This window comes from Prionailurus viverrinus, chromosome A2 (assembly GCF_022837055.1).
Source record: "Prionailurus viverrinus isolate Anna chromosome A2, UM_Priviv_1.0, whole genome shotgun sequence".
Classification (NCBI taxonomy): domain Eukaryota; kingdom Metazoa; phylum Chordata; class Mammalia; order Carnivora; family Felidae; genus Prionailurus; species Prionailurus viverrinus.
This window is the reverse complement of record NC_062562.1, coordinates 19,936,833-19,964,579: the sequence shown is the minus strand read 5'-3', so window position 1 is coordinate 19,964,579 and position 27,747 is coordinate 19,936,833. Positions and strand designations below refer to the sequence as shown.

The 27,747-nt window shown below is 57.9% G+C and overlaps 4 protein-coding genes across 13 annotated transcripts; 2 read left to right on the top strand and 2 right to left on the bottom strand.

The window, feature by feature from the left end:
- Positions 1–13,022, bottom strand: ACY1 (aminoacylase 1). 5 transcript variants are annotated; one of them, XM_047842615.1, is made up of 15 exons: positions 12,692–13,017; positions 4,306–4,417; positions 3,540–3,604; positions 3,364–3,468; positions 2,908–3,002; positions 2,543–2,619; positions 2,362–2,451; positions 2,205–2,261; positions 1,792–1,865; positions 1,657–1,706; positions 1,417–1,561; positions 1,247–1,315; positions 538–617; positions 344–404; positions 1–262 (listed from the first exon to the last, which is right to left on the bottom strand). In XM_047842615.1, the coding sequence occupies exons 1-15, from the start codon at positions 12,899–12,901 to the stop codon at positions 98–100; spliced, it is 1,455 nt and encodes a 484-aa protein (XP_047698571.1). In that variant the 5' UTR covers positions 12,902–13,017; the 3' UTR covers positions 1–97. The 5 variants fall into 5 exon arrangements, with proteins under 5 accessions (XP_047698571.1, XP_047698587.1, XP_047698590.1 ...); XM_047842631.1 differs by lacking the exon at positions 12,692–13,017 and adding an exon at positions 4,812–5,128; XM_047842634.1 differs by lacking the exon at positions 12,692–13,017 and adding an exon at positions 4,926–5,128.
- Positions 6,570–11,448, bottom strand: ABHD14A (abhydrolase domain containing 14A). 3 transcript variants are annotated; one of them, XM_047842698.1, is made up of 6 exons: positions 11,311–11,448; positions 9,163–9,363; positions 8,795–9,006; positions 8,503–8,618; positions 7,137–7,372; positions 6,570–6,930 (listed from the first exon to the last, which is right to left on the bottom strand). In XM_047842698.1, exons 3-6 carry the CDS (start codon positions 8,986–8,988, stop codon positions 6,748–6,750), a joined length of 729 nt encoding a protein of 242 aa, XP_047698654.1. In that variant the 5' UTR covers positions 8,989–9,006; positions 9,163–9,363; positions 11,311–11,448; the 3' UTR covers positions 6,570–6,747. The 3 variants fall into 3 exon arrangements, with proteins under 3 accessions (XP_047698654.1, XP_047698635.1, XP_047698643.1); XM_047842679.1 differs by lacking the exon at positions 9,163–9,363 and having other exon boundaries at positions 11,311–11,443; XM_047842687.1 differs by lacking the exon at positions 11,311–11,448 and having other exon boundaries at positions 9,163–11,294.
- On the top strand, positions 12,423–16,611 carry ABHD14B (abhydrolase domain containing 14B). The gene is made up of 4 exons (XM_047842710.1): positions 12,423–12,550; positions 13,472–13,707; positions 14,906–15,147; positions 15,529–16,611. The coding sequence occupies exons 2-4, from the start codon at positions 13,497–13,499 to the stop codon at positions 15,706–15,708; spliced, it is 633 nt and encodes a 210-aa protein (XP_047698666.1). The 5' UTR covers positions 12,423–12,550; positions 13,472–13,496; the 3' UTR covers positions 15,709–16,611.
- On the top strand, positions 15,773–27,743 carry PCBP4 (poly(rC) binding protein 4). Of its 4 annotated transcripts, none has more exons than XM_047842663.1 (14): positions 15,773–15,907; positions 17,707–17,824; positions 23,898–24,039; positions 24,184–24,207; positions 24,316–24,348; positions 24,574–24,690; positions 24,912–25,043; positions 25,204–25,332; positions 25,579–25,653; positions 25,818–25,862; positions 25,939–26,002; positions 26,126–26,178; positions 26,268–26,437; positions 27,056–27,743. In XM_047842663.1, exons 3-14 carry the CDS (start codon positions 23,959–23,961, stop codon positions 27,120–27,122), a joined length of 990 nt encoding a protein of 329 aa, XP_047698619.1. In that variant the 5' UTR covers positions 15,773–15,907; positions 17,707–17,824; positions 23,898–23,958; the 3' UTR covers positions 27,123–27,743. The 4 variants fall into 4 exon arrangements, with proteins under 4 accessions (XP_047698619.1, XP_047698599.1, XP_047698609.1 ...); XM_047842643.1 differs by having other exon boundaries at positions 26,859–27,743; XM_047842653.1 differs by lacking the exons at positions 15,773–15,907; positions 17,707–17,824 and adding an exon at positions 21,069–21,435 and having other exon boundaries at positions 26,859–27,743.
- The last annotated feature ends 4 nt before the right edge of the window (positions 27,744–27,747 follow it).

The window sequence follows — 27,747 nt, the reverse complement described above, 5'->3', positions numbered from 1 at the left end:
TGGCCCCTGTCCGCACACAGACTTTATTGTGGGGCAGGGGGGCAGAGGGGTACTTAACACTGGTCAGGATGGACACTCCCGGGGTAGAGGTTGGGACTCAGCTCTCACTGGGCAGGGCAGGCACGCTGGCCAGAGCAGGCAGCAACCGTGTGTATATGTCAACCCCACGGAGGAACACAGCCTCATGCAGACGCTCATCGTGGTCATGCAGCAGCACGGGTGTGCAGTTCATGGGTGAGAAGCCCAGAGCTGGGACCCCCACCTGCAGGGAGCAAGGAGAAGCTGTTAGGAGGAATGCCAGGATCCAGGCCCACCCACTGCTCATCCATTGCATGAGGCTCACCGCACGGAGATAACGGCTATCGGTGGCAGCTGGGAAGATCTCCGGCTCCAGAGTGAGGTTCCTGCCGAGGGAAGAGCCTGGTGAATGGGGAGGCAGTGAGGGGAGAGGGCAAGGGAAGGATTGAAGGGACAAGGAAGGTGGAAGGGAGGTAGGGGAAGGACAGAGGAAAGGGAAAGGCTGGCCAGTATGCTCACATGTCCTTGAAGACCCCACTGAATGCTGCCCACCAGGGATCTGAGTCATTAGTAGATGTCACTCGGGACTCTGTCCACTTCTGGGGGGAGGGGAAGGAAGGCAAGATCAGGACAGGGCCCGGACATCTTGCCCTATTCTTCATAGGGTGGGCTGTGCCTGCCACAGGCACACATCCAACCCCCACTCCCCACCCTGGCCTCAATCCACCTATTCAGATGCCCAGCTGGCCAGTCCAGCCACAGGTCTGGGACCTTGCCCCGCTCTCCATCTTCTTACTTCCTGTCCATCCTTCATATCCTAGGCCAAGTGGCCCTTCCTCAGGTTGGCTCTCCCAGACCTCTCAGACTGGCCGAATACTCGTTATGGGTTCTCAGAGTGTGGGGTCCCACCCTTTCCTGAACCACATGTGTTCATACATGTGAAAAGTAATATTATACAAATGTCTAATTCAGGTCTATTCCTTTTTTCGTGCTGTAAGGACTAGAAGGCCATGAACTGTGCCTAATTTTACTCCTATGCTATGCTCAGCACCCAACAGTGGCCTCCATGACTAATGCTTGTTGGTGAATAAAACGTGTCTCTCATAGCTAAAGCAACGTCTAGATATATGCACGCACACCAAGCGCACACTCCCACTGTGACCCACACTCAGCCAGCCCGGTCTGCCCTGTGCCCACAGCTCCCCGACCATGGGTCCCCAGCCGATACCTGAATAAACTCGAAGGTGACTCCCTCGCCGGCTGCCTGGCACCAGCCCTGCAGCTGCTCCTCGAAAGCCTATGAGAAGGGAGATGAGCTGACCTCTCGGGCTCTCCCTGAGCCTCCAAGATAGGTTTGAGGACCTGGCTCCCTCCTCCAAACCCAGGTAGAGGTGGCACCTTCAGGTCTACATCCGGTGCCACACGGAAGTCAAAACTGGCGCTCATAGTAGCAGGTACCACATTGCAGGCCACGCCGCCCTCTAGCTTAGTCAGGTTCACAGAAGTCACAGCCCCCTCCTTCAGGTGGGGGTTTGACTGCAGCCTGCGGTGGGAGACAGGGCAGGGGCAGCAGGGGGAACCTCCTTTCTCTCCTGCACAGATGCTCAGACCCCCACCCTCTTTCCCAGGCTGCCTTACCTCTGCCTCTCCTTCTCCCGGAAAGCCAGGATTGAGCTCACGACCTTGTGCTAGGAGAGTGTGAGATCGGATGTGAGAGTGGCCCTGGGATAGAGCCTTGGGAATTCCCAAACTCCCTCCCTGTGTGCCACGCACCAGCTTCTCTGCTGCTGTGTCCTCAATGAAGCGTGAACCGTGACCCGGCTTCCCGATGCTTGTGACCCGCACCCCTGGGAAAAATGAGTGAGAAGTGGGTGTCTTAAGCATGGGTAGGGCTGAAAAAGTATCAGCCCTGGGGTGGACCCAGGTCTTCCCCTCATTCCAAGCTCCTCTGGCAGGGCTGTCCCCCACAGAATGCACAGTGTAGAGCTGGCTTCTGCTCATGGCAGGGGGTTACCCTAAGAAGCTCAGGAAGGAGAAGCCCAGGTAGGAAGGGTCTGGGAGGCAGAGGCTCTGGGTTCAAGGCCTACTCAGGTCCAAACCTGCTGCATGACCCTGGGCAGGCCCCTGCCCCTCTGGCCCAGCACCCCATCTGCACAGTGACACCCTCCTGCCAAGCCCATACTCACACCAGGGGCTCCGCTCACTATAAAAGACAGTGAAGGCATCGGCAGGGTTGGCCAGGCCTGGGGAGGAAAAGGGGATTCAGAGGGTGGAGTGGCCCAGCCCCCACTAGCAGATTCCCTATCCCCTACTGGCCGCTCAGGGGCCTGCCACCCTGCTCACCCTCATCGAGGGCAAAGCCAGCCCTAAGAGCCTGGAACTCGGGCCGCTGCACAAACAGCTCCATGCCTTGGTGACCCCCAACCTCCTCATCTGCAAAGGCAACAAGGACATGAGATGAGGGAGCCACCCTCACCAACACATCCTCCTCCCTTGAAAGTGTCCCTCCCCAAGCCACTCCTACCTGGCACAAAGGTCATGTGGATGGTTCTGGGGAAATGGTGGCCCTCAGCCTTCAGCCTCCTCACAGCCTCCAGGTACCTGAGGGGCAATGACAGGAGGTAAGCCAGGTGTTGAGGGAGCCACCAGATGCTTGGGTGGGCAGGCTGGAGCCCTGGGCCCTGGGCCCTACTCTGCCACAATCTGGTAGGGGGACTCTGGGAAATCCCTGTCCCTCAGTCTCCCTATCCATGTGATGGTGGTAATTCCTGTCCAAGGTAAGGGGTCAAGATGTTCCTTGGCCTTGAGTTTCTCCAATCACACCCCAGGTCCTGTGTCAATTCAATGGGCCAGTGACATTGGAGGGGACAGGGAATGGAGGACACTCACTGGATGCTGACACACTTCATGTCCTGGGTGCCCCTGGCATAGATGTAGCCCTCGGCATCCTTGAAGGCCTCAAAGGGGTCATGACTCCAGTGTTCCTGGGGTGGAGATGAGAAGAAGGACCCAAGCCCCAAATTTAATCTATTCTGTTCAACTGTGGCCCTGTCCTGGAAGCCCATAGTAGAGTTGGGGTGTCAAGTGGGGTGGTGAAGGGGACAGAAGAGGGCTGAAGAGGGCAGCTGATTGCCATCCCTCAACTCTGTTCCCACCATCACCCCCACCCCCACTGTGGGCACAGAATGGACCACTGGACAAAAGCTGCTTGAACAGAGTAACGCCCTATGAGATCAGGAGTCAGTTTTAGGACCAGCCCAGTAGGATCCCTGGGGTCCAAGAGAAGGTCTACATCATCTTCGCGTGCCTCAAAGCCTACACCACTCCCTCTGTCCCCACACACACCTTGAAGACAGGCACCACATCCGTGTGGGAGTTGAGTAAAAGGGAGGAGAGTCTGGGGTTGGTGCCTGGCCACGTCAGCACGGTCACCACACGGCCTGGTGCCACCTGGAGAGGACCAGGAGGTGAGGAGATGCCCCAGGGCCAGATCCCCTCCCCATGCAGGGCCCCAAGCTCACCTCTACTTTCTGACAGCTCAGGCCCAGCTGGTGGGCTCTCTTCTCAAGGAAGGCCACGGCAGCCCCTGGGGACACAGAGAGTCTTGGGGTTGCTTCTGCCTACCTACACTTCCCACCGATCCAGGCAAAGCTGGGGTGCATTCAGAGAGGGGAGCCCATTCGAAATGGGCTGCTGCCTCCTCAGTGCAATTCCACATCCCTCAGGGACACCTGCATTTCTGTCTCCAAGGAAGAAGATATTTTTGGCCAGCCAGGGACCCTTTGTGGAAGGTCAAGTGGGAAGTCCACAGTTAGAAACAGGAGTGATTGCTATCTTCCTTAGAAATAGGAAAACTGTGGTACAGAGACATGAGATTCACCTAATGTCTCCCAGCTGGTAAATACAGGGCAGGGGTTTGGACCCATGTCCACAATTTCCAGCCACCAAGCTTGATTCCCTAAGGGCTGTGGCCTTTGTCCTGCCCCAGTAGGCTTCTGGAGCGTCTTTCCTTGTGGCTGTCTGGTCTCCCCTCCCCGACCTCAAACACTGGGCAGTGAGGTCAAGTTGTTCCTTAACTAGCCACCAGGAGTAACTTCTGGTGCAGCACAGTCTGAAGGGGGCAGCTGAGCAGTCTGTTGGTCTGGGGAATGGCTAGAGGCGTTGAGGCGCCATTTGGGGCAGCAGAGTGGGGCTCAGCTAGCTGGGTGACAGGGGTTGGAGTCTGGTATAGAGCACAGTCCCCGCCCTGGAGCCCCACCGCAGGCCCTGGAACCACCGCGTTCTCACCGTAGTCGGGTTCCGGCTGGACGGTGCGGATGCGCAGGTACTGACGGAAGAGTGTCACGGACGGGTGCTCGCCCTCGAGACCCTCGCTGGCCATGGCGCTGCGCGGGGTGAGCTGGGGGCAAAGCGAGTGGCTACCTACCCCTCCCGTCTGGGGCCCAGTGGACTCCATCTGCACACAGGCCCTCCCCAGGGCGGTTCCTCCAACGTCCCATAGGGAGAACACACCCCGTTTTGGAGCCCCCATTCTGTTTCAGGAGCCGTGCTGGCCGCTTTCGACACATGCCCATTTGAATCCGCCAAAAAGCCCCATGAAGTTGTGCCTCTGAATGCCCACTTTACAGAGGAGAAAGCTGAGGCTGAGAGGTTCGGGGACAGCTAGAGAATAGCTGAGCCAGGTTTGATCCCAGGCATTGACTCCCCCAGCCCTTCCCAAATCATTCTCCCAATTGCCCGGATTTTATCCCATGGAACCCCAGATCGCTCTACTCCTCTCCGGGGCCCCCCACCTCGCTCTCTGCCGGTCTTGGGCCCGCGGTTGCCTCTCAGCGCCCGCTCCGGACTGTGCCCAGGGCTCAGGGTCCTGCGAGGTCGCGGGCTCAGAACCGCCCGGGTCTGCCTACCACGTGCCCGGACCGGGTCGCGGGGCGGGGCCGAAGACTGCGAGTAAGGGCCGCCCCAGTCTCTAGGGCCGCGTCGGCGCGGGAGTCTCCGCCCGCCCCTGGTTCCAGCCTCCGCTCCGATTACCGGATCCCTCTCGGGGGCAGCCTCCGCCGCCACCTGCTACGCCCCGCGGTTGACTGCTGGCCCCCGCTGGCCCCCGCTGGCCCCGCCCCCGCCCCACAGGCCCCACCCCGCCAGGCCCCGCCCCCGGGCCTAGAAGCGAGCTCCGGATGGTCCCGCCTCCAGAGGGCTCTATCTCCCACAACTTCCACATGGGGACAGAAGAGAGGCGGGTAGACACTGACACAGGAAGTGTCTGCCCCTCCGGCGCCCCTTACTCTTGGGGTACAGAGCTGCAAAGTCCTGCCAGAGCTGGCCCCTGCCTGCTCCCCGACCCCCTCCCATGCGTCTCCGACTTCTCCCCCATTCCGTGTCTCAGCTCCTCAGGGAGGGCTTCCCTGACTGCCTCAGCCCCCTAGGTGGAGAGGTTATTGGTCAATATCTGTTTTTTCATACTGTATAAGCTCCAGGAGGCCGGTCCGTGTACCCGCAGATCCGTGTACCTGGTAGGGCACTGAGCCTATGCCTGGACAAAGTGCCAGGAAAGGATAAATGGACAGAGGGGCACATATGTGACTGCCTGTGAGATCGTGCGAATGTGCAGCTGTGTGGGCAAATCTAACAGTGTGCATCAGTGTGTGTAACCGTGTGTGTGACAATACGAGTGTGAGGTGGTGGTTGGGTGTGGTAGCATCTGTGTGACAGAGAATGTCATGGTGGGAGGATGAAACTGAGGCTGCGTGACAGCGGGAGAGGTGGGGAAACTGCACAAAAGCATACATGTGACATACTGTTGGCTGACCCTGTGCCAGGCTTCCTGGCTCTTCTGCAGCCACCGGAGAGGGAGGATAAAGAGGCACAGGTGTCGTACTGGCCACCCCCAGACTGCACACAGTTTTAGCTGCCCACTTGTGCCCCCAGTTGCCCTTTGTACCCTTAGGCAGTTCTGAGTCAGCTTGGGGAGGGGCAGGTTGAAGACTTCAGCCTCCTGGCTCAGAGGAGGCAGGCCAGGAGGGTAGGGTAGGGGTCCATCCCAAGGCTCCCAGGGTTTAAGTCAGGTCTGCTTACATACCCAGGAGCAAGCAGTCTTGGTAGTTCACCACCAATGCTGTGTTAATTGTTAAACCACATTCCCCACCTCCAGCCCTACACATCCTGCTCCCTTAGGCCATAGGTCCTGCATTCCTGACTCACTCAGTTCAACTGCCAGATCCTGGATTTCCCACCAATCCCAGTGGGCACGCAGCAGTAGTAATACCCCCTCGCCCTGACCCCCTCCAGCTCCGTGTGGCCAAGTACCTCACTTACCCAGACTGATTCAATCCTAAAACCAAATTTTGAGTGAGATATTAACATCATGCCCATTTTACAGATGAGGAAATTGAGTCACAGAGTGGTAAGGGCAGCCAGCTAGGAAGTAGCCCATGTTCTTAGTCTTCCCAAGCTGCTGAAACCTCCCTCCAGCTCCCAGCCCCAAAGCAGTTCCAGACTTGCCTCCCACTCCCACCCCACCTGCTGTAATACCAGGAAACAGGACCTGTCACTCCCCAGGCATGACAAAAATGCTCTTTTTTATTGTGCCTGTGAGATGAAATGAGAGGTCCTGACTGGGTCTGGCCCTCTGACCTCCACCCTCCAATCCCAGGGGCTGCCTCCCTGGTGAGGTGCTGGTCCAGACTCTCCAAGCTCAGGCCAGGCCTCGGGCCTGGCCAGTGGGTGACCTCAAGGCAGGTGGTCAAGGAAGGCAAGGAGGACAAGGTGGAAGTCTTGAGGCTTGTGGAGGTAGCAGGCGTGGCCTGCATCACGCAGCTTCACCACGGAGTGGTTGGGCAGGTGACGGAGCTGCCGCAGTGACTCCCGAGCCAGGATGCGGTCCAGCTCCCCATACAGGATGAGAGTCGGGGTCTGCAGGGCAAGGCAAGGGCTTGTGATCCTGGAGCCTGATGGGAACTGACCCTCTAGCCACCTCCTTAGGAAATCTTTCCCAAACACCCCATCTCTTTCTATCCAGATGAGGCTGTGTGTCCTCCAAGTGAGACCTGAGTCCTTTCCTGCCATGACTCAAGCCAGGGATAGCAAGCCAGGACCTTTGGAAACCCTCCTCCTAGTACCTTCACGGCCCAGAATTGTTCCTGGGTGTAGTTCTGGGTGGAGGCGGGTGCGATGGGCACGAATCCACGCAGCTGGTGGTGGCCTTGGATCAAAAAGGGCAGGGCATAACGGCCACTCAGAGAGGGGCTCACCAACACGGCATTCCGCACCTCCAGGTCTCGAAGCACTCGCTCCAGCAGCTCTGCCCGCCCTGCCTCTGTGCTTGCCTCCTTGGAAGGTGCTGAGTTCCCAAAACCTGGGAACAGCAGGAGGCACCAGCTGAGGGAGGCTGGAAAGGAACTCAGGACTTCCTGCCCACCACAGTGGGGGAAAGAGCAGTGGCATGTGGCAATGCTAGCCCAAACTTCCCAGAAGCTACTTTTTATAATGTGATAGGTCTGCTAGAAAAGCATTTTTAATTCATTACATTGGCAAAACCAAGAAGATTGATAATATGCAGTGTTGGGAAAGATGAGGAGAAATGGGCACATTCATAAATGACGGATGGGAGGATAAATCCACATAGCATTTTTGGAGGGTAAGGTAGTATTTGTCAAAATTTTTTTAAATGTGTATCTTTTGACCCATCAATGTCCTTGGTAGCTACCCTACAGAAATTATTGCCTTTGTGCTCAGAGACATGTCCAAAGTGCTTCAGCTTCATTTCTCAAGCATTTCAATTTACACTGAAAACTCTAAATCAACCTACATATCCACCAGTAGAAGAATGGGCAGATAAAATGTGTCCATGCCTCCAATGGCACATAGTACACATACAGATGACTGGCATGCCCTATGAGACATGGTACAGGAGGAGAAAACCAAACTGCGGATAGATTTGCTAAGCAGACGGGACACCAGTCACGTTCCTAACCTCACCACACAATCCTGCAGCACCACATTTTTCTATATATGGAAACGCCCAAAGGGAGTCAGGAACCCCCAAACTGCTGGGAGAGAAATGTGGCATGGGTCTCTGAGGGCATCACTCTTGTTGGATTTTTTAAAGACAAGAATAATAGCATAAACCATTTGCATAACTAAAAAAACCAAAAAGCTACCTAGTTTGTCATAAAAGTACAGTGAGGTCTCTCCATGCGATGGCTTGTAAAGTGAGTCATGTTTCTATTTGCTCTGTGACATGCAACAATCCACATTCTAGTTTTCAAGGCAGAGAATAAAAACACAGGCCCTTTAGTATGGCCATCTTGTCTTGCGACCTGCCACCGTTTGTCCAGACACTGGGATCCAAATGCCAACCCCCCCCCCCCCGCCAAGCCATACCGTAAGGCTTTTCTACCCCTCCGACTCCCCACTCTGGGAAACTGCCCCCTTGTACCTGCTGGATGTTGTCACTTCCCTAGACCCTGGAGTGGTGGCTCTCACCTGGGAGGTCAAGGGCCACGGCCCGGTAGCCCCTCTGCGCCAGCAGCTGCAGTGTGCCCAGCTGCTCCCACGTGTGGGAGTTAAAGGCCTTTCCATGGAGCAGCACCACCTCCACCCTGTGGGCACACAGGGGAGTGTGTGTCCTGGGGGTCTGAGAGTGGCCCGCCATTCTTTCTTTTAGGCTTCTCCCACTGCCCTCCCAGGCCCTGAGCACCCTGAGTTGAGCTGGGGTCCCACACAGGGACTCCCCTTGGACCTAGTCCTTCCACTGTACCCTGGGGTCAGCACCCACCTGCGTGCCCGGTGGAGTGGGAGCACCTCGCGGTAAAAGATGGGGGAGTTGCCAGGGGTGAGACCAGCCAGGATTGTGACATTGGGGCCTCCCCAGAGCCAGGAGGTCTGCTCAGGGGGGCCTGGCAGCCCCACGTACAGTAGCAGCATGAGCAGCAGGCCCAGGCCCAGCAGGGCTACCTGGGACCGGCTCATGGAGGTCTGTACCACAGTCTGGAGGAGAGGAGAGGAAGAAGAGGCTGGCGCTGCACCTCCGCCAGGCCCCCGGGACCCCACCCCCAAACCCCACCCGGAAGCCCCCAGCAGAGGAAGAGCTCAGCCCTTGCCCTTTCTCCTGCTCTGGGCAGGGATCTGACGTTCATACTCAACTCCTCCACATGCTGGCGCAAGGGCTCAGATACCCTGCAGTGTGAGAAGGGGCATCTGAGATGTCTCGATACACAGCATGCTCAGTGACCATCACCACTGTGCCAGCTGAAACCACTTCCATTCATCGGGTGCTGATGACAGCCAGATCCTGTGTTTGGCCCTTCGCATGCAAGGGCTCATGAATCCACACAAGAACGAACACTGGGGAGCAGATATGATTATGGTTCTCTTGCAGATGAGGAAACAGGCCCAGAGAGGTAAATTCTCTTGCCCAAAATGCAGAGTAGCAAGTAGGGGAGCTGGGATTTGAATCCGGGGCTGGGCTGCTAACCACCAAGCCACACTCCGTTTGCCAAGGAAGAAACCATGGGGCTGAGAGGTGAGGGATGAACTGGAGCCTTGCTGGTGGACAGAGGAGTGAGAGTCATCAAAAGTGAAGGACTGTGTGTAAAGCTACATCCCACTGACAGCATGTTTGAAATGGTCCTTTTTTTTCCTTTTTAGTCACATTGCATAGAATAGTGCTTAAATCAGAATGTGTTTTTTTACAGTTGATGGGAATATTTAACACTCTACCTCAGCTGATATTAAGTGGGAGGAGGGCTCCTGGAGAATATCTGGGATGGGGGAAATGCTGAGGCATGAGGGGTATGGGGCAAGGGAGGAGCATGGTACACCTAGAAATGAAAAAGGCGGCATGGAGGTTGGAGAGATGAATGCTTCCCCGACCCCAGCTTCATGACCTCAGTCTGAGTCCTCTGACTATCCAGAGCACAGACTCCAGGACCCAGGACCCAGACAGAACAGTTAGCCCTGGCTTCAAGACTCTGTTTGCCACTTCCTGGCTGTGTGTCTTCAGTTTGTCAGTAAAATGGGGGGAAAGGATAACCTTGCATCAGCCCTTTCAAATTTCCTGTGATATGTCAATAAGACAGTGGACCTGATCCAGGGATGTCCTGTCATCATTTCTTGGGCCTAGGATGAGTACACCTGCCTTATTCCGATTGCAGCGAACACATCTTTATTGAGTGCCAGCTGGGTGCTGGCCCTCGATAGGAGCTGGAAACCCATCTTGAGCCCCACCCTCCTCTCCTGGGAGCTTTGGGGATATTTCCCAAGCCCCCACCTCCAGGCTCCCAGTCCTGTGGTGGGTGGGCAGTGGCAGCCCCTCTGGTGCTGATGGAGAGCCAGGAGCTGAGGAGAGGAAAAGGGCGCTCCTCTCTTCCTTCTGACCACGAAGAGCAACCTCCCACTTGGCATTAGCCTATGTTCCCACCAGTGGGAGAATCTGTGCTGTACCTTTCCCTGCAGGCGCCCAGCACCTTACCCTTTGGGGGTAGGGAGAGTCAGGACTTTGGCCGTTGCCTTGGCAACCCAGGCAGCTAGTGCACTAAACCATGATAGTGGACAGCTAGCAAGCAACTGGCTGCAGGCAACTACAGATACTGTGTGGGGACGGGGAAGCTTTACTCAAGTTAGGTCCTTGACATACGTCTCAACAATGACACACAGGTGTACACATGTGCGCACAAACATCGAGTCCTGCTCCCACATGCTTTTCTTTTGCACAAACTATTCCCCGCACGTACAGGCAGACATGCCTGGCCTGTGAACAATTGATCCCTTGAAATACATACCCTCAAAATCAGGCATACAGTCAGCCATCAGGAAGGCAGGTGGACATACTGACACACGCTTTCAAAACCATGCAGACCCTCACATTTCCAGCACACAGTCATTCACACAATCCTAAAACTACACATGCATACAAGAAACACACGTGCACATGACAGACAGACATACCCTCAGAAATACACTCACAGGGGGATACACACCCTCAAAATCACATGTACGCAGAAATGCACACAGTTGACATACACAAACACAAGCGGACAGACCGATCCCCAACCCTCCGCTATGTATGCATGTAGAAACAGACACACACATCGACACACACGTACATTCAGTCCCCTAAGAACACACGCACACAAGCGCGTGCGTGCACACACAACACACCAACACACACACTCACTGCCCCAGCGCCTGCCACTCCCGCAAGACTCTGCCCGAGGACTCTGGGGGCAGGGGGCGGAGCCAGGATGGCCCGCCCCGGGCACCCTGCTGGCTTCACTCCCCGGGGACACTCACCCGACCGACCGGGATGACCGGGCCGGACACCCCAGAGCGGGCCCCGCCCACGCGGAACCAGCAGCCAAACAGCGCCGCAACCATTGCTCTGCCTCGGCGGCTCCGCAGGCTGCTGCGGGCACTGGTGTGGCGGAAAGCGTGGCCAAGGAGGCGCGCTTGCGCAGTCCGCAGTCGCAGCACCTCCCCCCAACCCCCGCCTCCTCCCCCACCCCCGCCTCCCAACCCAGATGGCGGGGGGAGTCCAGGCGGCGCCTGAAAGCACACAGGCCTCGTCCCCCGTCCAGATTTTCCGGATTGCTTCCATCCCGAGGGCCAGGGGAGAGCCACCGGCTTCTTCCACCAGACCATCTCTATCGTGGGTCAGTCCCTGGTCTGCACAATGGGGTTAAGGATAAGGGTTGTCTTAAGGACCACAAAGGACCGGTCAGGCCTTAGCTCAGTGTCTGGCGAGGAGTCCCTTGCCTTGTAAATGTCAGATATTATTGTTACTTGGTAGCTCCAGGTCTCAGCCCAACTGCTTCCCCAACCCCTACGGATACACATGCGCACGCACTTGGTCACAGCCCAGGGCAGCCTCTCGCTCCTTCATAGCACCCATCCTGGTGGGCAATGTGTGACCAACGTGTGGTCTGCCCCGGGCTCAGGACAGGTCCCAGGCTTGGCGGCCAGGCCTGGCACGGGGAAGCTGCGCTGAGCATGCAGGACTCACTCTGTTATCGACACCCTGCTAAAAAGGCAACATCACACCCATTCTACAGGCCAGGAGGCTCAGCGACGATAGGTAAACGACCAACGCCACCTGGCTGGACTTTGTCAGTACCTCGCATTCAAAGCTGTCGGGTTTCACTGCATGTCAGGCGCACAACTCTGGGCCCGGGCAGTCAAGGCCCCAGGGATGAGTGGGCTGGGGACAAGGCGGGGAGGAGCAGCAGGGATGAGACTCCATGAACCTCAAGCCGCACCATGTGCATCTGGGGCAGGTTTCTGGGAGCCGCACCTAGCCGGGTACTTGGAACACAAGGGGCCGAGGGGCTCTGGGAAACTGAGGCCGCTGCGACAAGAAAGATAGGTCTAACGGCACCGACAGGCCTGCGACGTCTTGTGGCCACAAGAGGGCGCCCCGTAGCACGGCCTGGTCCCCGCCCTCGGCCAGGCCAATTCCCGGTTTCCCTGCCCCGGGCCTCAGTCGCAGCCAGCACTCGCCTGCTTCTTGTCTGCGCGAGCCTACGCAGCTCCTCAGGTACCGGCCCTGCACCCCCGACCCTCTCTTCCGCTATCCAGTGAGGGCCCACCCCTACTACCCCAAGTTCTTCCCCTTCCCCTTCTCGGCTCCCCAGGTTCCCTCCTCGGGTCTGCCCCCACCCTTCCGCGTGCGCCTTACCGGGCCCTGCGAGCCAGAACCGAGGTCCGCGGAGGGGACAGAGAGAGCCGCTGCAGCGCCGTTGACCGTGCCCCCTGACCACGGTGTCAGAGCGTTGGCCCCCAGCGGGAAGCGCGCTGGGCACTCCGCATCCCTTGCAGGCCGGAACTCCAATGCCTTTCCCGGCTCTGCTCCAGCTTCCGCCTCCGGAAAATGGGTTTTTAACTCCATCCCCGACCCCCTCTGGCCTGTGGTGCCAACCTACAGCCTGTAACAGTGCCTTGAAGAGGAAGAGGTCGATAAGCAAAACAGCACCTTACTGTTGATTGAGCACTTCCTATGCTCCCTATGTGTTAGGAACGATGTCCAGCGTTTTACATGCCTGAGCTCATTTAATCTCATCAACTACCTATGAGCCGAACACTATTGTATTATCCCTATTTGTAGAAAAGTATAATAACAGTGAGGACAATAATCGTAATGGGAGCCCCATGTATTGCATTCTAAAGGCAGGCACCCTCATCTGTCAATTCTTTTTTTTTTTTTTTTTTTTTCTTAACTCATTAATTCTTGAGGTAGGCTTTATTGTTCCTTATTTCAGAAGAGGAAATTGAGGCCCAGGACCACACAATTGAGTGGGAGAGGCATAAAAACACTATGTCTTCCTCCCCCCAAAGCATGTTCCTAGAGTTCTGGTAGCTTCCTGGAGGCCTTTTTGCTGCTTCTTGAGGGACCCCTTCTCTCTCTGTGGTAGCCTGGGCAGGGTGTTTTGTGGCTCATCATCCTGGCCTTGAACCATAGGTGCTTCACCAGTGCAGCAGCCAGTATGGCGGGTGTGGAGCAGCACGAGGGCACCATCCAGGTGCAGGGCCAGAGCCTCTTCTTCCGAGAGGCTCGGCCAGGCGGTGGACAGGCTGCCTGCTTCTCAGTTCTGCTGTTGCATGGTATCCGCTTCTCCTCTGAGACCTGGCAGAACCTGGGCACGCTGCACAGTCTGGCTCAGGCTGGCTACCGGGCTGTGGCCATCGACCTGCCAGGTATTTCTGGGGCGGGCTCCTGGACAGGGGTTGTGGGGGCCTCACTGGGGGCTGGGGGACTTGGGAGGACCTGGCCAGGCTGGGCCCCAAGCTCCACAGGGCACGGTGCACACTGTGGGGCCTTCCACTGTCTCTAGTCTCCATCCGGATGTGATCTGGACACTGTCCAGATCCTTCTAACTGTGTTGTCCTGGGGCAGTGTCTCAGTATCTCTGAGCCTCTGTTTCCTCATCTGTAACGGGAGATACATTCATTTTGAGGGTTGGCTCTAGTGAGAATGGACTGAGATTATGTGAATAGTGGCCAGTACCTGACACCCAGTAATCGGTGCTCAGCCAATTGGAAGTAAAATCTTTTGATGGAGCCATAACCATAGGGTCTGTTGGAAGTCCTGCCTAGTAAGACTGAATCTTCTGACACATTTGGGGGTGGGGCAGACCCTGGAGGGTGGCTAAGCCATGTACAAAGCCCTAAACTGGGTTCTGGAGTAGGCAGGGACAGCCCCAGACTGGCAGTCATAACCTAGACATGGTGCCATGTGAAGGGGCAGCATAGCTGACCTGTTCCCCTCACAGGCATGGCTGCCATGTTTTCAGTGCCCAGGTGTGGGCCTCTAGGCCCAGATGGAATTGGTTCAGACAGTGGGTTGGGCTGATCTTCCAGGTGAAGGTCTTAAGCTAATCTTTGTGGGAAAGGTACGACTAATTGGAGGGGAGGTCCATGTGCAGAGCCAGCTCCTCAGTCACTGTCTGTTCTGCCAGCCCTGGGATGGGTGTCTCTTAACCAGTTAACTCACTTAATTTTCACAACAATCTGAAACGACAGATACTTTTGTTATCTCCTTTAACACACGGGGAAACTGAGCAGCCAAGAGAGGGTTGAGGAGGCTTTCCCAAGGTCACATAGATAGTAAGTGGAAGACTGAGACTTGGACCCAGCTGGGTTGGACTTCAGAGCCTGATCCTTTCCAGGACCACTCTACTGCCAGGAGAGATGGGCACAGACATCGAGGGAAATGCCTCATGCTTGCCACAGATAATGGTAGATCTAGGCTGCTGTAGGAATAAGCTTGGGTACGCTGTGTGCCGCAGGAACCTGGCACAGAAAGATCCACCTAGGAGGACTTCCTGGAGGAAGGGACTGTCTCTTCCACTTCCCGATTCATGCCTTTGTCTTTCTCACGCCTGAATCCCTGCAGGTCTGGGGCGCTCCAAGGAAGCAGCAGCCCCTGCCCCTATTGGAGAGCTGGTCCCCAGCAGCTTCCTGGCAGCTGTGGTAGATGCCTTGGACCTGGGTCCCCCAGTTGTGATCAGCCCGTCGTTGAGTGGCATGTACTCCCTGCCCTTCCTGACGGCCCCTGGCTCCCAGCTCCGGGGCTATGTGCCAGTGGCCCCTATCTGCACTGACAAAATCAATGCTGCCGACTATGCCAGTGTGAAGGTACCCCTGTGTGGGAGGCTGAGATGCCCCTGCCACGAGCAAGGAACGGTCCATCCTGGGGCCTTTCCTCACCTGGGGGCAGGGTAACCAAGGGGTGTCTTCTGGGAGGAGCTAAATGACCAAACTCCACCCTTTTGGTTTACTTAGCAGATTACTGTGCCTTGGCCTGTGTTAACCTGTATGCTGGGGCATACAACATCCATGCCTCTATCAGCCTGGAGCTGGGGCTTCTACCACCCACTGGGCCAGCTTGTCTCTCCCCCTTATTTGGGGTGACCCCAGGGAGAGACTGAAGTGATTGTGGGGCTAGAGCTGACTTCTAGGAGGCTGGGGCCGGTGTGTCAGGTCCCTGTTTACTCTGTCTCCCTTTCCTTTCTCTAGACCTCAACACTTATTGTATATGGAGACCAGGACCCCATGGGTCTGACCAGCTTTGAGCACCTGAAGCATCTGCCCAACCACCGTGTGTTGGTCATGGAGGGGGCAGGGCACCCCTGTTACCTTGACAAACCTGGGGAGTGGCACACAGGGCTGCTGGATTTCCTGCAGGGGCTAGCATGAAACCCAGCCCTGCTGATGGGGGTGGCTGCTGGTCTGCCTTGGGCTCTGCTCCTTCCTCCTGCCATGGGTTCCTGTGCATCATGTACATGCAACAGGTGTGTCTCTATCTGGTTTCTTGTCTTTGGGGTCTATCTTTTCCTCTTCCTCTTTCTCTTGCAGTGACAGACTTTGGAGGTGAAATAAAGAAGAAAAGCCCCAGGTATCAAGAGACATAATCTGGTGGAGGGCAATCCATTAGATGGGCTTCTCCTATAGGCTTTCCTGTTTGCACCCCTTTTTCTGCCCTGTTCAGCCTCCCCATCCTGCCTCCAGCTTCTCTCTTTGGCTGTCCTATGGGGCATTCACATCCCCTACCCCTGCCTTAGACCACACATACATCCAGATACATCCATGACCACATGCATGCTTACACATTTAGAGCCATCTATATTCCCAAATATGACCCTTCACCTGGGAGCAACTGCATAGGTACAGGCAACTCTGGGCTGACATGCACATTGTCACCTGCAGCTTTGCTCTGCATGCACTCACACACATGCATTCTTGTGCCTCCACACATGCCCCCTCCCAACCATGCAGCACCCACTGTCCAGGAAGGTGGGGACCCAATAGGCCAGCCCTAGCAGGAGGCCCTCTGTCAAGCTTAGGGGTAGCCAGCCCTGAACTTCATTCACCCACAGGTTGCAGCAGGCCCCCCGACCAGAACTGCCCCCCAAAAGGTGACATCTTTTCGACCCTCAGATCTCCCTGCCCTCCCCTCCTCTCTTTCTGGGTGCTCCACACCTCCCCAGGTTATTAGGCCTGCATCTGCTCAGCCAAGCTTGTTTCCTGCTCTGAGGTTTGGGGGTTGGGGAGACGGAGAGTGGAGAGTGGAGGTCGGTGAAATAAAGTGATGCAATTAGACCCCGCAGGCTTTCGCTGTCTCCAGAGCGCCGCCCCTCCCCCGTCCCTGGGGACAGCCACTGTGGGCCCCTCCCCCACCCTGGCGGGACCAGATGGTCCCCCTGCCCTTTGTCCACCCGGCCAGATGGAGGGGAAGGGAGATTGGATTCCCCTCCCCACCCACACACACCCAGGTGCCAAGAGACTCAGCTGTGGGGGGAGGTGGAGGTCAGTGGGACCAGGCTGAGCCGATTACGAAGGAGAGGGGGAGGTAGATCTGCTCCCCAGGGGGTGCGGTGGGGGAAGGAGAGGGCTTGGGGGACCGTCCAACTCCTCCCATTCCCTAGCGGAGTACTCTACTGCGTCGCGGCCCTTGCGACCCTAGTCCCCAGAAGGAATTCTGGGGGTAGCTTTGGGAGAATGGCGGGGCGGGCTGCACGGGATCACACCGCTCTCAGGCCCCTCCTCCAGCTGGTCCGGTAACTTGTCCCGGGTGGACAAGGGCCGGGCCTCGCGGAAGCTGTGGGTGGTTGAGGGGCGCGGGTCTTGGTGGGCGAGAGCCCCGCGCGGGGTTGCGGGGATGGAAGGCGCAGAAGCGAGCAGAGCTGGGAACCGGGTCGGACGGAGGGTCGAAATCCGGGCTCCGAGGGATCCGAGCCCGAGCGAGGCAGCGTGGGGCCTGGCGACCGGCCCGCGGCCGAGATTTGGGAGCGGTGGGCTCGGCGCAGGCGCCGGGCGGGCGGCCCTGGCGGGCAGAGAGCGCAGGGGCTCGGGGCCAGGCACCGCGGGACCACTGGGCGGTCGCTCGCGGCCGGGCACCCCCTCCACCCCTACCCAGCCAGGTCCCCCGCTCTCGGCGCGCGGACGACCTCCCGGGGGAGGGTCGCACCAGCCCTCCCGGAAGCGGCCACCGCTCGGGGCGCACCGCGGCGCGCGGGGCGGGGCGGGCGGCTGCGGCACTGGGGCGGCTGGGGCGGGCCCGCCGCGCTGTAATCGGATCCGGGGAGGGGGCGGGGAGGGGCCGGGCCGGGCGGGCCGGGGGGTGGGGGGGGGGGCGCGGAGCCGGGCTCCGGGCCGGCCGGGCTCCGCGCCTGTCAAACCCCTCATTGTTCGCAGCTGATGTCACTCGCAGTTGTGAGCGGCCGCCTCTCCCGGGGACAATGTGGGACTGAGCGGCCCAGCCGCCGCGCCGCCGCCGCCGCCGCCGCCGCCGCCGCAGGACAGCCCCAGCGAGGTAGGGCGCGGGCCGGGCGGGGCACCGCGGGCCGCGAAGTTTGGGGGTTCGGCCGGGGGATGGGGAGCCCGCGCTGGAGTCTACAGGCCGGGGTCCAGATTTGGGAGACTGGGAGACATGCTTCCCTGTCCCACTCGGGCCCAGGCCTGCACAGGTGGGGGGCGCTGCTCTGCCAGAGGAGCCCCCAGCACCAAGGGAGGGCCTTCCTGGACCTGAGACCCCAGATTCGAGGCCCACATCCCACCTGCTGTTTCTGTTCTTTGGACCTGCTCTTCTCGATCTCCTGCCTTGGGTTCTGGTTCTGCTCCATCTCTATCCCCATCTGCCATTCCCCTGCAGTTCCTGGCTGGACACACACCCCTTCCCATTCTCCGCAGTCCTTGATTTGGGGGGGGGGGGGCGGCAGACAGATCTCCATCCAGGGGTGTGTGGAGATGACAGTTGGGGGCTCAGAGTGGTCCTTCATGCCCTGTGGCTCTTCAGCCCCTCAGCTCTGACCTAGCTTCTAGCTGGAGTCCTGGAGGACAGGGGGTGTCTCTGGCTACTCACTTCAGCCTGGCTCTCATGCCTGCCTGGCCAGGAGAGGGAGGTGCCCACCTCCTCACTTCCCTGTCCCAGGCCCGCCATCTTGAGACCTGTGGCACCCAGTGCTCCGCCCGGCTCCAGCACCATGGGGAGTGGTCTTCAAGGGGATGCACCCACAGCCAGTTGCATGCCCTCCTTCCAGAATGTGGGCTCTTGGTCCCCACCAAGCCCACAATGTTTACCTTTATGCTGGACCAACAGGGCATGTATCCCTAGGGGCCCTCCTTCTCCTACAAAGAGCTCTTAGACCCCAGGGACTCTCCAGGAGCTTAAACCTTAGCTCCAGTCTTCACTCTTTCCTGAGGTTACCCTCACTGCTTCAGGGCCAGCACCTGGGATCCTATCCTTTTCCCATCTGGAGGTCCCCTAGTCGCTCTGGGCCCTGGAACCCCCTCAATCTCCAAAGCACCCCCATCCCAGCCCCCACCCCCCAGCCTTCATCAGCATGCAGGCTCAGACTGCCCAAACACAAGGGGATTGTTCTTCCTGCATGCTCAGGGTGGGGGGCTGGGAGCAGGCGGCCCACACACCCTGGCAGGCCCAGGCCACAGGGAGGCTGGCTTTGCCCCGCCCTGTGTCCCCAGACAGGCTCTGTCCACCCTCCCTACTCCCATTCCTGCCACCTACCCCCCCTCTAGCTTCCATCACCATCGCCCAGTGGCATTGACCTCTTGAGGAAAGAGCTCTGAGCTGCACAGGTGGACCCCTGATTCTCCCAGCTCTGCCAGTTGCCTTTCATGTAGCCTTGTAAACAAATGCGTTCCTCTTTGGGCCTCAGGTTCTGATTTTGTGAAACCTGCGCCACTCCCCAGCTCTTCTTCCAGCCTCCCTTCCACATGGGGAACCCATTCTGTGCCCCTGGAAGTCTCAAAGCACAGCACAAATTCCCCACCCCAGTGACATGCCCTGGAAGCACCTAGATCCAAAGAAACAGCAGGAGCAGGGGCTCTGCTGAGGAATGGAGAGAGGATTCTGTCCAGCCAGATCCTGGGCCTCCTATGTGGCTGGTCCCCCCATGCCCTGATCTCACCCCATCCTTACTGCTTCTCTGGGACCCTCAGCCCCATCTCTGGTCCCTAATGCCACCAGGCCCTTCTCCCTGCACACGTCCTGGCTCCTGATCTCCTGGAGGAACTCTTACTTTCCTGGGTAGTAGAAAGATAGGCTTGAAAATGCCCAGTTGGGGCTCCTTTGAGTTGAGGCATATCTTTAGGGGGCACAGAGGCCTGAGTGATTATATCTGACTTGGAAGGTTGGGGAAGGCTTCACAGAGGAGGTGGCATTTGAGAAGGATTTTGACAGAGAGTGAGGAGGATGGGCATTTCAAGCTGGGTTCAGCCTGGGCAAAGGCCCAGAGGCCTGGAGGTGCTAGGCGTGTTTTGCAGCCTGGTGTGTAGGGGAGAAGGGGTAGAGATGAGAGAAGAGAAGCTGGCAGGGACCAGATCACAAAGGGCCTTGAGTGCTTGTCTATGGTGATCAGGCTTTATTCCTTGGGCACTGGGGAGCCATCGATGGCTGTTGAGCAGCAGAATGACGGAGTCTCCAGCATGGAAAATAAAAGCTAGAGACCTTTCTCAATTTGGGTGAGGCAAAGGGTATCAGGGGGTGGGGCTGTACCATGAAGCTGTGTCCTTCCTCCTGGACCCCAGTCTGGGCCTGCCTCAGTTTCCCTCGGCTGTGAGGACTCTTGAGGAGTTGCCTAATGATGCCCTAAGGAGGCTATAGCATTTCTGACACCAGACAACTTGTCAGAGCTCCCCTTCGCTGCCTAGCACAGATTCTACAGGATAGCTTTGGGTCAGGAAACCAGAGGGTGGAGCTCATGGACCCCCCAGGCTGCTCCCCTGCAGGCCTCTCCTCCCCTGACTCTCCCAAGAAGTGCTATGAATGGTCATCCTGGGAAGCTGTAAGGCTGAGAGGCTGGGCACATGGGTCGGAGGATACTGGAACATTTCTTGTAGAGGCCTGGGTAGTCAAGAAGGGGGAGCATACCCAGTGAAGGGGATAGGCAAGGGAGTTAGGATCCCTCCCTCAGTGCTGATCTCCCCAAGCCTAGTGTCCACCTCCCGCCACGCCCTGCTTCGCCTGATGTCCCGAGCCATTCCCCAGCATCACTGGGTGTGGCCAGCATGGCTGCTTTTGGATTAGGAGTAGGAGGCTGCTAGGTTGGAGCCTGGTGGTGCTGAGGGGGATGTCAGGGGATGTGAGGTGGGGGATGAACTTGGAGACTGCCCCCCCCACACACACACTTTCTCTCTAGCCCAGGTGGGTCTGTAGGCCCTGGTTGGTTGGTCCAGACACTGGCTAGCAGAGCCAAGGGAATCCCCCAAGGGGCGGTCCCGTCCACTTGAGTTGCCTGGCCCCAGGAGCCCTCCCCTCCCCCGGATTGTTCTTGCTCCAGAACAAAGCCAGGGTGGACACTTGATCCCTGCATGTGGGGGGGAGCTGGCTAAGCCCCCGGCCCTTTGATTGGGCAGCTGTCATGAGAGAGAGACAGCTGGGGGGGAGGGGCAGGAAGGGGCAGCCGCCATCGCTTACACAGCTGTCACCCCCCCCCCCGCCCCCTCCAGCCTGGGTGGCAGGAAGCCAGGGACAGAAGGAGTGGGCACTTGATCTGGGGAGGGGGCCTGGGGAGCAGAAGGGAACACCCGAGGTCAGAGGCCTGGTCTGAGCTTGGTATGTTCTGCCAAGGAGCCCTGCTGACCAGAGGGGGCTGGGCACCCCCAGAGGTGAGCTGGAGGTCAGTATGGCATGACGTGTGGCTGCCATGTGGGTGGCCCAGCAGGGACCCAGGGCCCACCAGCAAATAACTCCCTAGAACCCTAGTGAGGGCAGAAGGGGAGCCAGCACGCCTAATAGGACTGTTTGCTCTTAGGGCCCCTAGGAGACTAATTTGGGAAACCTGTGTCAGGAACTCTTGTTCTCTCCTAAAAACAGGAAAGATCTTGAGGGTGTCTCAGAACAGGAAGGACACAGAGATACCAGCACCAGCAACCCCCAGCCCCATACATACACACATAGCACAGGTGGGTAAACTGAGGTCCATGTCAGGTGAAGGCCTGGCCAAGGTCACCCATGGAACTTGAGGCAGTGGTCTCTACTACAGACCCAGGTACCATTTGCAGGGCAGGAACTCTAGTTCTGGCCACATTCTAGGCCCTTTGCCCTTTTTTCCTCAAGCCTTATGACCCCAAGAGGTAATGTGGCAATGGTATGGGGACAGTGTGAAGTCTCCCACTGATTGCCACTCCAAAGGAGTCCCTGAGTGTCTGAAAATTCTGGAGCCTAAGACCGTAGCTTTGGACAAGTTGTCAGTCCTTTCCAGACATGACCCACATGTACTAGCCAGGCAGGGGTCTCACAGACTACTAAGTCTGCTCCTCACCTTTCAAGAGCCCTGCTCCAGGAAGAGGACTGACAAATCCAGACGGGACAGCCAGAAAGGAGAGGCGGACGGGGCCTGTGACAGAGCCCCACACTAGCAGGCAGGACTGTGCTTTCCCCCACCTCTCTGTGACCTTGGGCAGGTTATAGACCCTCTGTTGGCATCAGGTTGCCTTCTGTCTGGTGAATTCATTTGTTCAGCTCACCATTATGTTCTGAACACCTTCTCCAGCTTGGCTCTGGTCTGAGGTCTGAGCTCTGGGGACATAAGGAGAAGGTGGCAGCCTTGGCCCCTGCTCTAAGGGGCTCCCAAGCTTGGCTGTCCAGGGAGGCACAAACTAAGCACGTCATTACAAGTGCTTTGCTGGAGGAAGTGCATGCAGCTGGGGGAACATTAGCAAGGGCAGCCAGCATGAGGCTGGCCAGGATGCTCACAGAACAGAGTCCCTGTATCCACTGTTGACTTCTGACCTCTGGAGAGCCTATGGACAGGACTCAAGGGGAGGGAGGAGCCTATGTTGGGGAGACAAGTTACTGAGTGCTTGGGGGGACAGCATTGTCACCCAATGGTACAGGGAAGGAACAGGCCTCATGCCGTAGAGTGGCTTGCTTGGGCCTCCTGAGAAAGCCAGGCTGGGGGCACCCCTTTCCTACTCCACGCCCAAGCTCTGGCTAGCACGGGGGTTCCAACGAGGGGATTGGACAATGCTCCACGCCCTTGACCCTCATGTCAGAATAGGGCAGGGGGCTGAGGAAGAAGGTGCCCAGAGGTCTCTAGAGTGCTCTAGGCAGGTACACTCATCCTTGGCTCCCACACCCTCCTGGGCAGAAGGAATTTGCAGAGTTAGGGCTTGGTCTTGGCTCAGCTTTGGCACCAATTGGTCCCACTCCATTTTCTGCCTTGGGTTCTGGTCCCCCAGTTAGCTCCCCATCAAGGCTGAGCCTTGGTAGGAGACAGCCGGCTGGAGGAGAGGGATTTCCAAGCAGGATTAAGGTTCAGGATTAAGTCGGGGCATGAAAAGGGGTCGGGTAGGGAGGGCTGGGAGGGCTGGCGGCTGGGCTAATCCCAGAAGCTAATCTCTGGCTCCTCCTTCCTCTGTCAGTTAACAGTTAACGGCCTTGACATTTCCCAGCCCCCAAATCCCTTTCTTACCCATCACCCAGTCCCAGGGGGGAAGCATTCTCTCCATTTTATAGGTGAGGAAATTGAGACTGGGAGCCCAGTGACTTGTGTCTGGTGCAGTAGAAAGTATTCCTGGCTGGGAATGTGGCCACTTCTTACCTCTGCAGCACACAGGAGATGGCTTGGAAAACCATTATGCAGACTGCTGGTCTCCTGACACCACCCCCCTTGCCCCATGTGCTGAATGAACCCTGCTGTCTGCAGGGAGGCTCTGCTTTAGTGACCAGTGGAGGTGGTATTCCCAGCCCTTGTGCCCCAATCCCCACAAGCCTCTGCCGGGCAGTGGGAAGGCTGGGGCAAATGGACCCTCCTAGAATCTTGCTATCTTTACTTCCACCCTCCTTTCAAGGCCTTCCTGTGGCTCCCGATGGGCTCTCCAGCCTCAGCTCCAGCAGCAACTCCATGTTATAGTCCTGGGGCAGGGGCGGGGGGTGGGGAGCTCTGGCTCCTGGATGCAAGTGCTTCTCATTTGAAATAACTTCAACCTTAACCAAACTTTCAAGGCCCAATCCACAGGGGTCCCCTTTTCCAAAAGGTCAGAGAGGAGGCTCTCCCTCTCTGGACTCCCATAGGCCTCCTGGTTAATTTTTCTAATATATGTGGGAAAGGGAAGGATACCCATGGAGACTGGCTGCCTACCGCATATGTACTTAGCTCATTTTAATTCTCATAACTCTTTGATGGTAGGACTTAGTAGTCTCCTCTTACAGATGAGGAAGCGGAGGCTCAGATGGGTTAAATGAACTGTCCAGGGTTACCTAACAAGTAGTTGTATACAAGGACACCGGTCAGTGTGACATTCGAAACTGTCTCTCTTCTGTAGGAATTTAGTTAGTTTGGCTCTGATATCTTCATGTAAGGGCAGGGAACCCAAAAGAGACCTGGGCTCCTCTCTAACCCCGCTTCTGCTGCACCCACCAGAGCCGGCTGGGCACCGTGGACGCACCCCCAGGCCGCTGTGGCCCCAGCCCCGCCTGACAGGATGAGCGGTTCAGATGCGGGGCTGGAGGAGGAGCCAGAGCTCAGCATCACCCTCACACTTCGGATGCTAATGCATGGAAAGGTGAGTGGGTGGGGGGCAAGGTGAGGCATGGCCAGCCAGCAGTTTGATCTCCTGCGTTCTGTCTCTGCTAGAGCTCCTGTCCCGGCGGAGGGGCAGGGCCTGGGGCATTGGTGCTCCCTGACTCTACTCTTGTCTCATTTGCAGGAGGTTGGCAGCATAATTGGGAAGGTAGGTGCCCAGTTCTGTTCTGTGTAGACTTCAATCTGAGGCCTTAGGCCAGGTGTGGGGGCAGTGACCAGTCAGTCTAAGAGCCATTCTGTATTTTGTCTCCTACAGAAAGGAGAGACTGTAAAGCGAATCCGGGAGCAGGTGAGGATGGAGTTTGGGAGAGCTGCCCAGGGCACCTGGTTTGGAGGGGAGGGGAGATCCCTAGCTGCATTTTCCCTGAACCCCACTGTTTGGGATGACCAGTGAGTGCCCTTGGAAGGTAGCTGTTTCCAGCCTTGGCCGGGGCCTGGTGAGTGGGCAGGCAGACAGGTTCCTGGCAGGGAAGTGGAGAAGGAGACCTGCTGCCCGGCCTTTCTGTACCCGCAGAGCAGTGCCCGGATCACCATCTCTGAGGGTTCCTGCCCCGAGCGCATCACCACCATCACTGGGTCCACAGCAGCCGTCTTCCATGCAGTCTCCATGATCGCCTTCAAGCTGGATGAGGTCCGTGGGTGGCTGGGGTGGGAGGCCAGGGGTGGTTCCCTGGGGCAGGGGAACAGGGCTCCGACTCCACGCAGTGGCTGTAGGTGGTAAGAAAGGTTAAGCCCGGGGCAGGGTTCTTTCATTAGGGTGGGATTTGGGCAGGGCTTCCCTCCTTCAAACCCCAGCAGGAAGGTGCTCCGGGGGTGAGGCAAGCACAGCCAAACCACAGTCTTCCTACCCAGGACCTTTGTGCTGCTCCTGCAAATGGTGGAAATGTCTCCAGGCCTCCGGTGACCCTGCGCCTTGTCATCCCTGCAAGCCAGTGTGGCTCACTGATTGGGAAGGCTGGCACCAAGATCAAGGAGATTCGAGAGGTGAGGAGAAGGGGGATACCACCCTCGGGGAGTCCTACCCTCCACTTCAGAGAGTGTACCTGGGCTTATGGCTTCCTGTCCCCTGGGGAGCTCTAAGCCTGGGCAGCCCTAGCCTGGATTACGAGGGCAGCCAGAAGTGGCCCCTGTTCTCTGCTTGTAGACCACGGGTGCCCAGGTGCAGGTGGCGGGAGACCTGCTCCCCAACTCTACAGAGCGTGCTGTCACTGTGTCCGGGGTACCTGATGCCATCATCCTGTGTGTGCGCCAGATCTGTGCTGTTATCCTGGAGGTGCTGCCCTGGTGCAGGGAGAGGGGACGGGGATGGGCCCTGGTCCGTCTTGTCAGGCCACCAAGTCCTATGCATATGGCACTGGGTGGAGGCAGGGCAGGGCTGCAGGGATGGACTGGGAGCTCCAGGGTGTCGGGATGCATTTACCCTGGGGGTCATGGGAAGGGCCTTAAAAACATAGGCCCTTGGGGGATACAGGGGGGCCTGGAGGGTCCTGACAGAGCCTCCCCCATTTGTGCCTTCTAGTCCCCACCCAAAGGAGCTACTATCCCATATCATCCAAGCCTCTCCTTAGGTACCGTCCTTCTCTCTGCCAACCAGGTGAGGTGGAACAGTAAGAGGGGTGAGAAGCATTACTGGAGAAGGGACTTGAGATGGGGGAGGGTTGGAAGAAGGACTTGGAGGTTGGGTGGGAGGAGGAGTGACTGGCCAAATTGGTCTGACTTGTCACAGTAACCCCCCTTCACCCACTTTGTCTCCCACAGGGCTTTTCTGTCCAGGGTCAGTATGGGGCTGTGACCCCAGCTGAGGTGAGTAACCATAGCCCAAGAGAGTCCTTCCCAAACCAGGCCTCCTCTGACTTCTGACCCTTCTTCTTTGGCACAGGTCACCAAGCTCCAGCAGCTCTCGGGCCACGCAGTCCCCTTTGCCTCACCCAGCATGGTGCCAGGTGAGCAGCCCTGCAGAAGGAGGCAAGGGCACACTCCAAGGGGCAGACAGCCCCCTTGGGATGTACATGGGGAGGCAGGAAAGGCCCAGAAGCACATCTGATCCCTCTTCTCCTCCCTCCCAGGACTGGATCCTGGCACACAGACCAGCTCACAGGAGTTCTTGGTTCCCAACGATGTGAGCAGGGGATCGGGTAGTTTGAGGGTGGGCAGCAGGGGCCCAGGAGTCTGGGCCGGGCCTCGGGTTGAATTCTGTTGTCCCCCCAGCTGATTGGCTGCGTGATCGGGCGCCAGGGCAGCAAGATCAGTGAGATCCGGCAGATGTCAGGGGCACATATCAAGATCGGGAACCAAGCAGAGGGTGCTGGCGAGAGGCACGTGACCATCACTGGTTCCCCTGTCTCCATCGCCCTGGCCCAGTACCTCATCACTGCCTGGTGAGTGTGGGGAGGGGGTGTCCCAGGTCACGGGGCTTATGTGCCTGTGAAAAGCACACTTGGGGCGGGAAAGCTGATCTCCCTTCTCTGTCTCTGTCTGGGTGTGTCCTCTGCCTCCCCAACCCTGCCTTTCCCACTCCATGTTGCCCCACCTCCCCTCCACGTCTATTCCTTGTGTCTTCTTTTCCCATCCCTGTCTTTTTCCACTGGGTTTTGCCCTCCCTGCGTCTCCTCTCACCCCGTACCTTACCTGCTTATTCTTTCTTCCCATTTCCTGCTCTCCTGCCATTCCTGTTCTCTCGGGTTGAACATTGTTCTCGATTCCTCTCCATCTTTCATCTAATCTCCCCTATATTTGCCCTCATTGCCCCTCTCTCACCCCCACCTTCCCCTGCATCTCCCCCCATATCCCTCTCTCCAGTCTAGAAACGGCCAAGTCTACCTCTGGGGGGACGCCCGGCTCGGCCCCCACAGACCTGCCTGCCCCCTTCTCGCCGCCCCTGACGGCCCTGCCCACAGCTCCCCCAGGCCTGCTGGGTACACCCTATGCCATCTCCCTCTCCAACTTCATCGGCCTCAAGCCTGTGCCCTTCTTGGCTCTACCACCTGCCTCCCCAGGGCCGCCGCCGGGCTTGGCGGCCTACACTGCCAAGATGGCAGCAGCCAATGGGAGCAAGAAAGCTGAGCGGCAGAAATTCTCCCCCTACTGAGGCCGGCTGAGGCACAGGCGCAGGGGCAGGCAGGACCACCGGTAGGGGCTGCCTCTGCACCCTATCTGCCCAAGGAGACTCCACCCTGGGGTCCCAAACACCACTAATGCCCAGACGCATGGATGCACCCCCTACCCGGCCCCGGTTTGTGGGAGTAACTCCTCTTAGAGTGGGAGCAGTTTCTGGCCCAGGGTCTGGGGAACTGCAGCAGCTCCAGGGTAGGGGGCTCCACCCCCTCTAGCTCTATGCTTGGATGCAGGGAGCATCCTTAGTGCCCTCACTTCAAAGGGTCACTCATGCACTCCCCATCCCTTAGGGCTTCCCAGTCTCCTGCTCCACTGTGGGGATCAGGGAGGAGGGCTGGGGGGTGGCTGGGGGCCATGCTTCTCTCCCCACCTCCCTGCAGATTCCTGCTGCTTCCACTGATACCCTTTTGACTGGAATGGACTGGCTGGGCTTGGCAGAGGGCAACCCAAAGAGGGGACCCTGCTGGGCAGCTGGGGGAGTGGTGTGGAGGCAGGGGCCGAGTTCTCAGCAGCAGACACTCTGTACAGTTTTTTCAATCCCTGTTTTTGAATAAATATTCTCAGAGACCAGGAA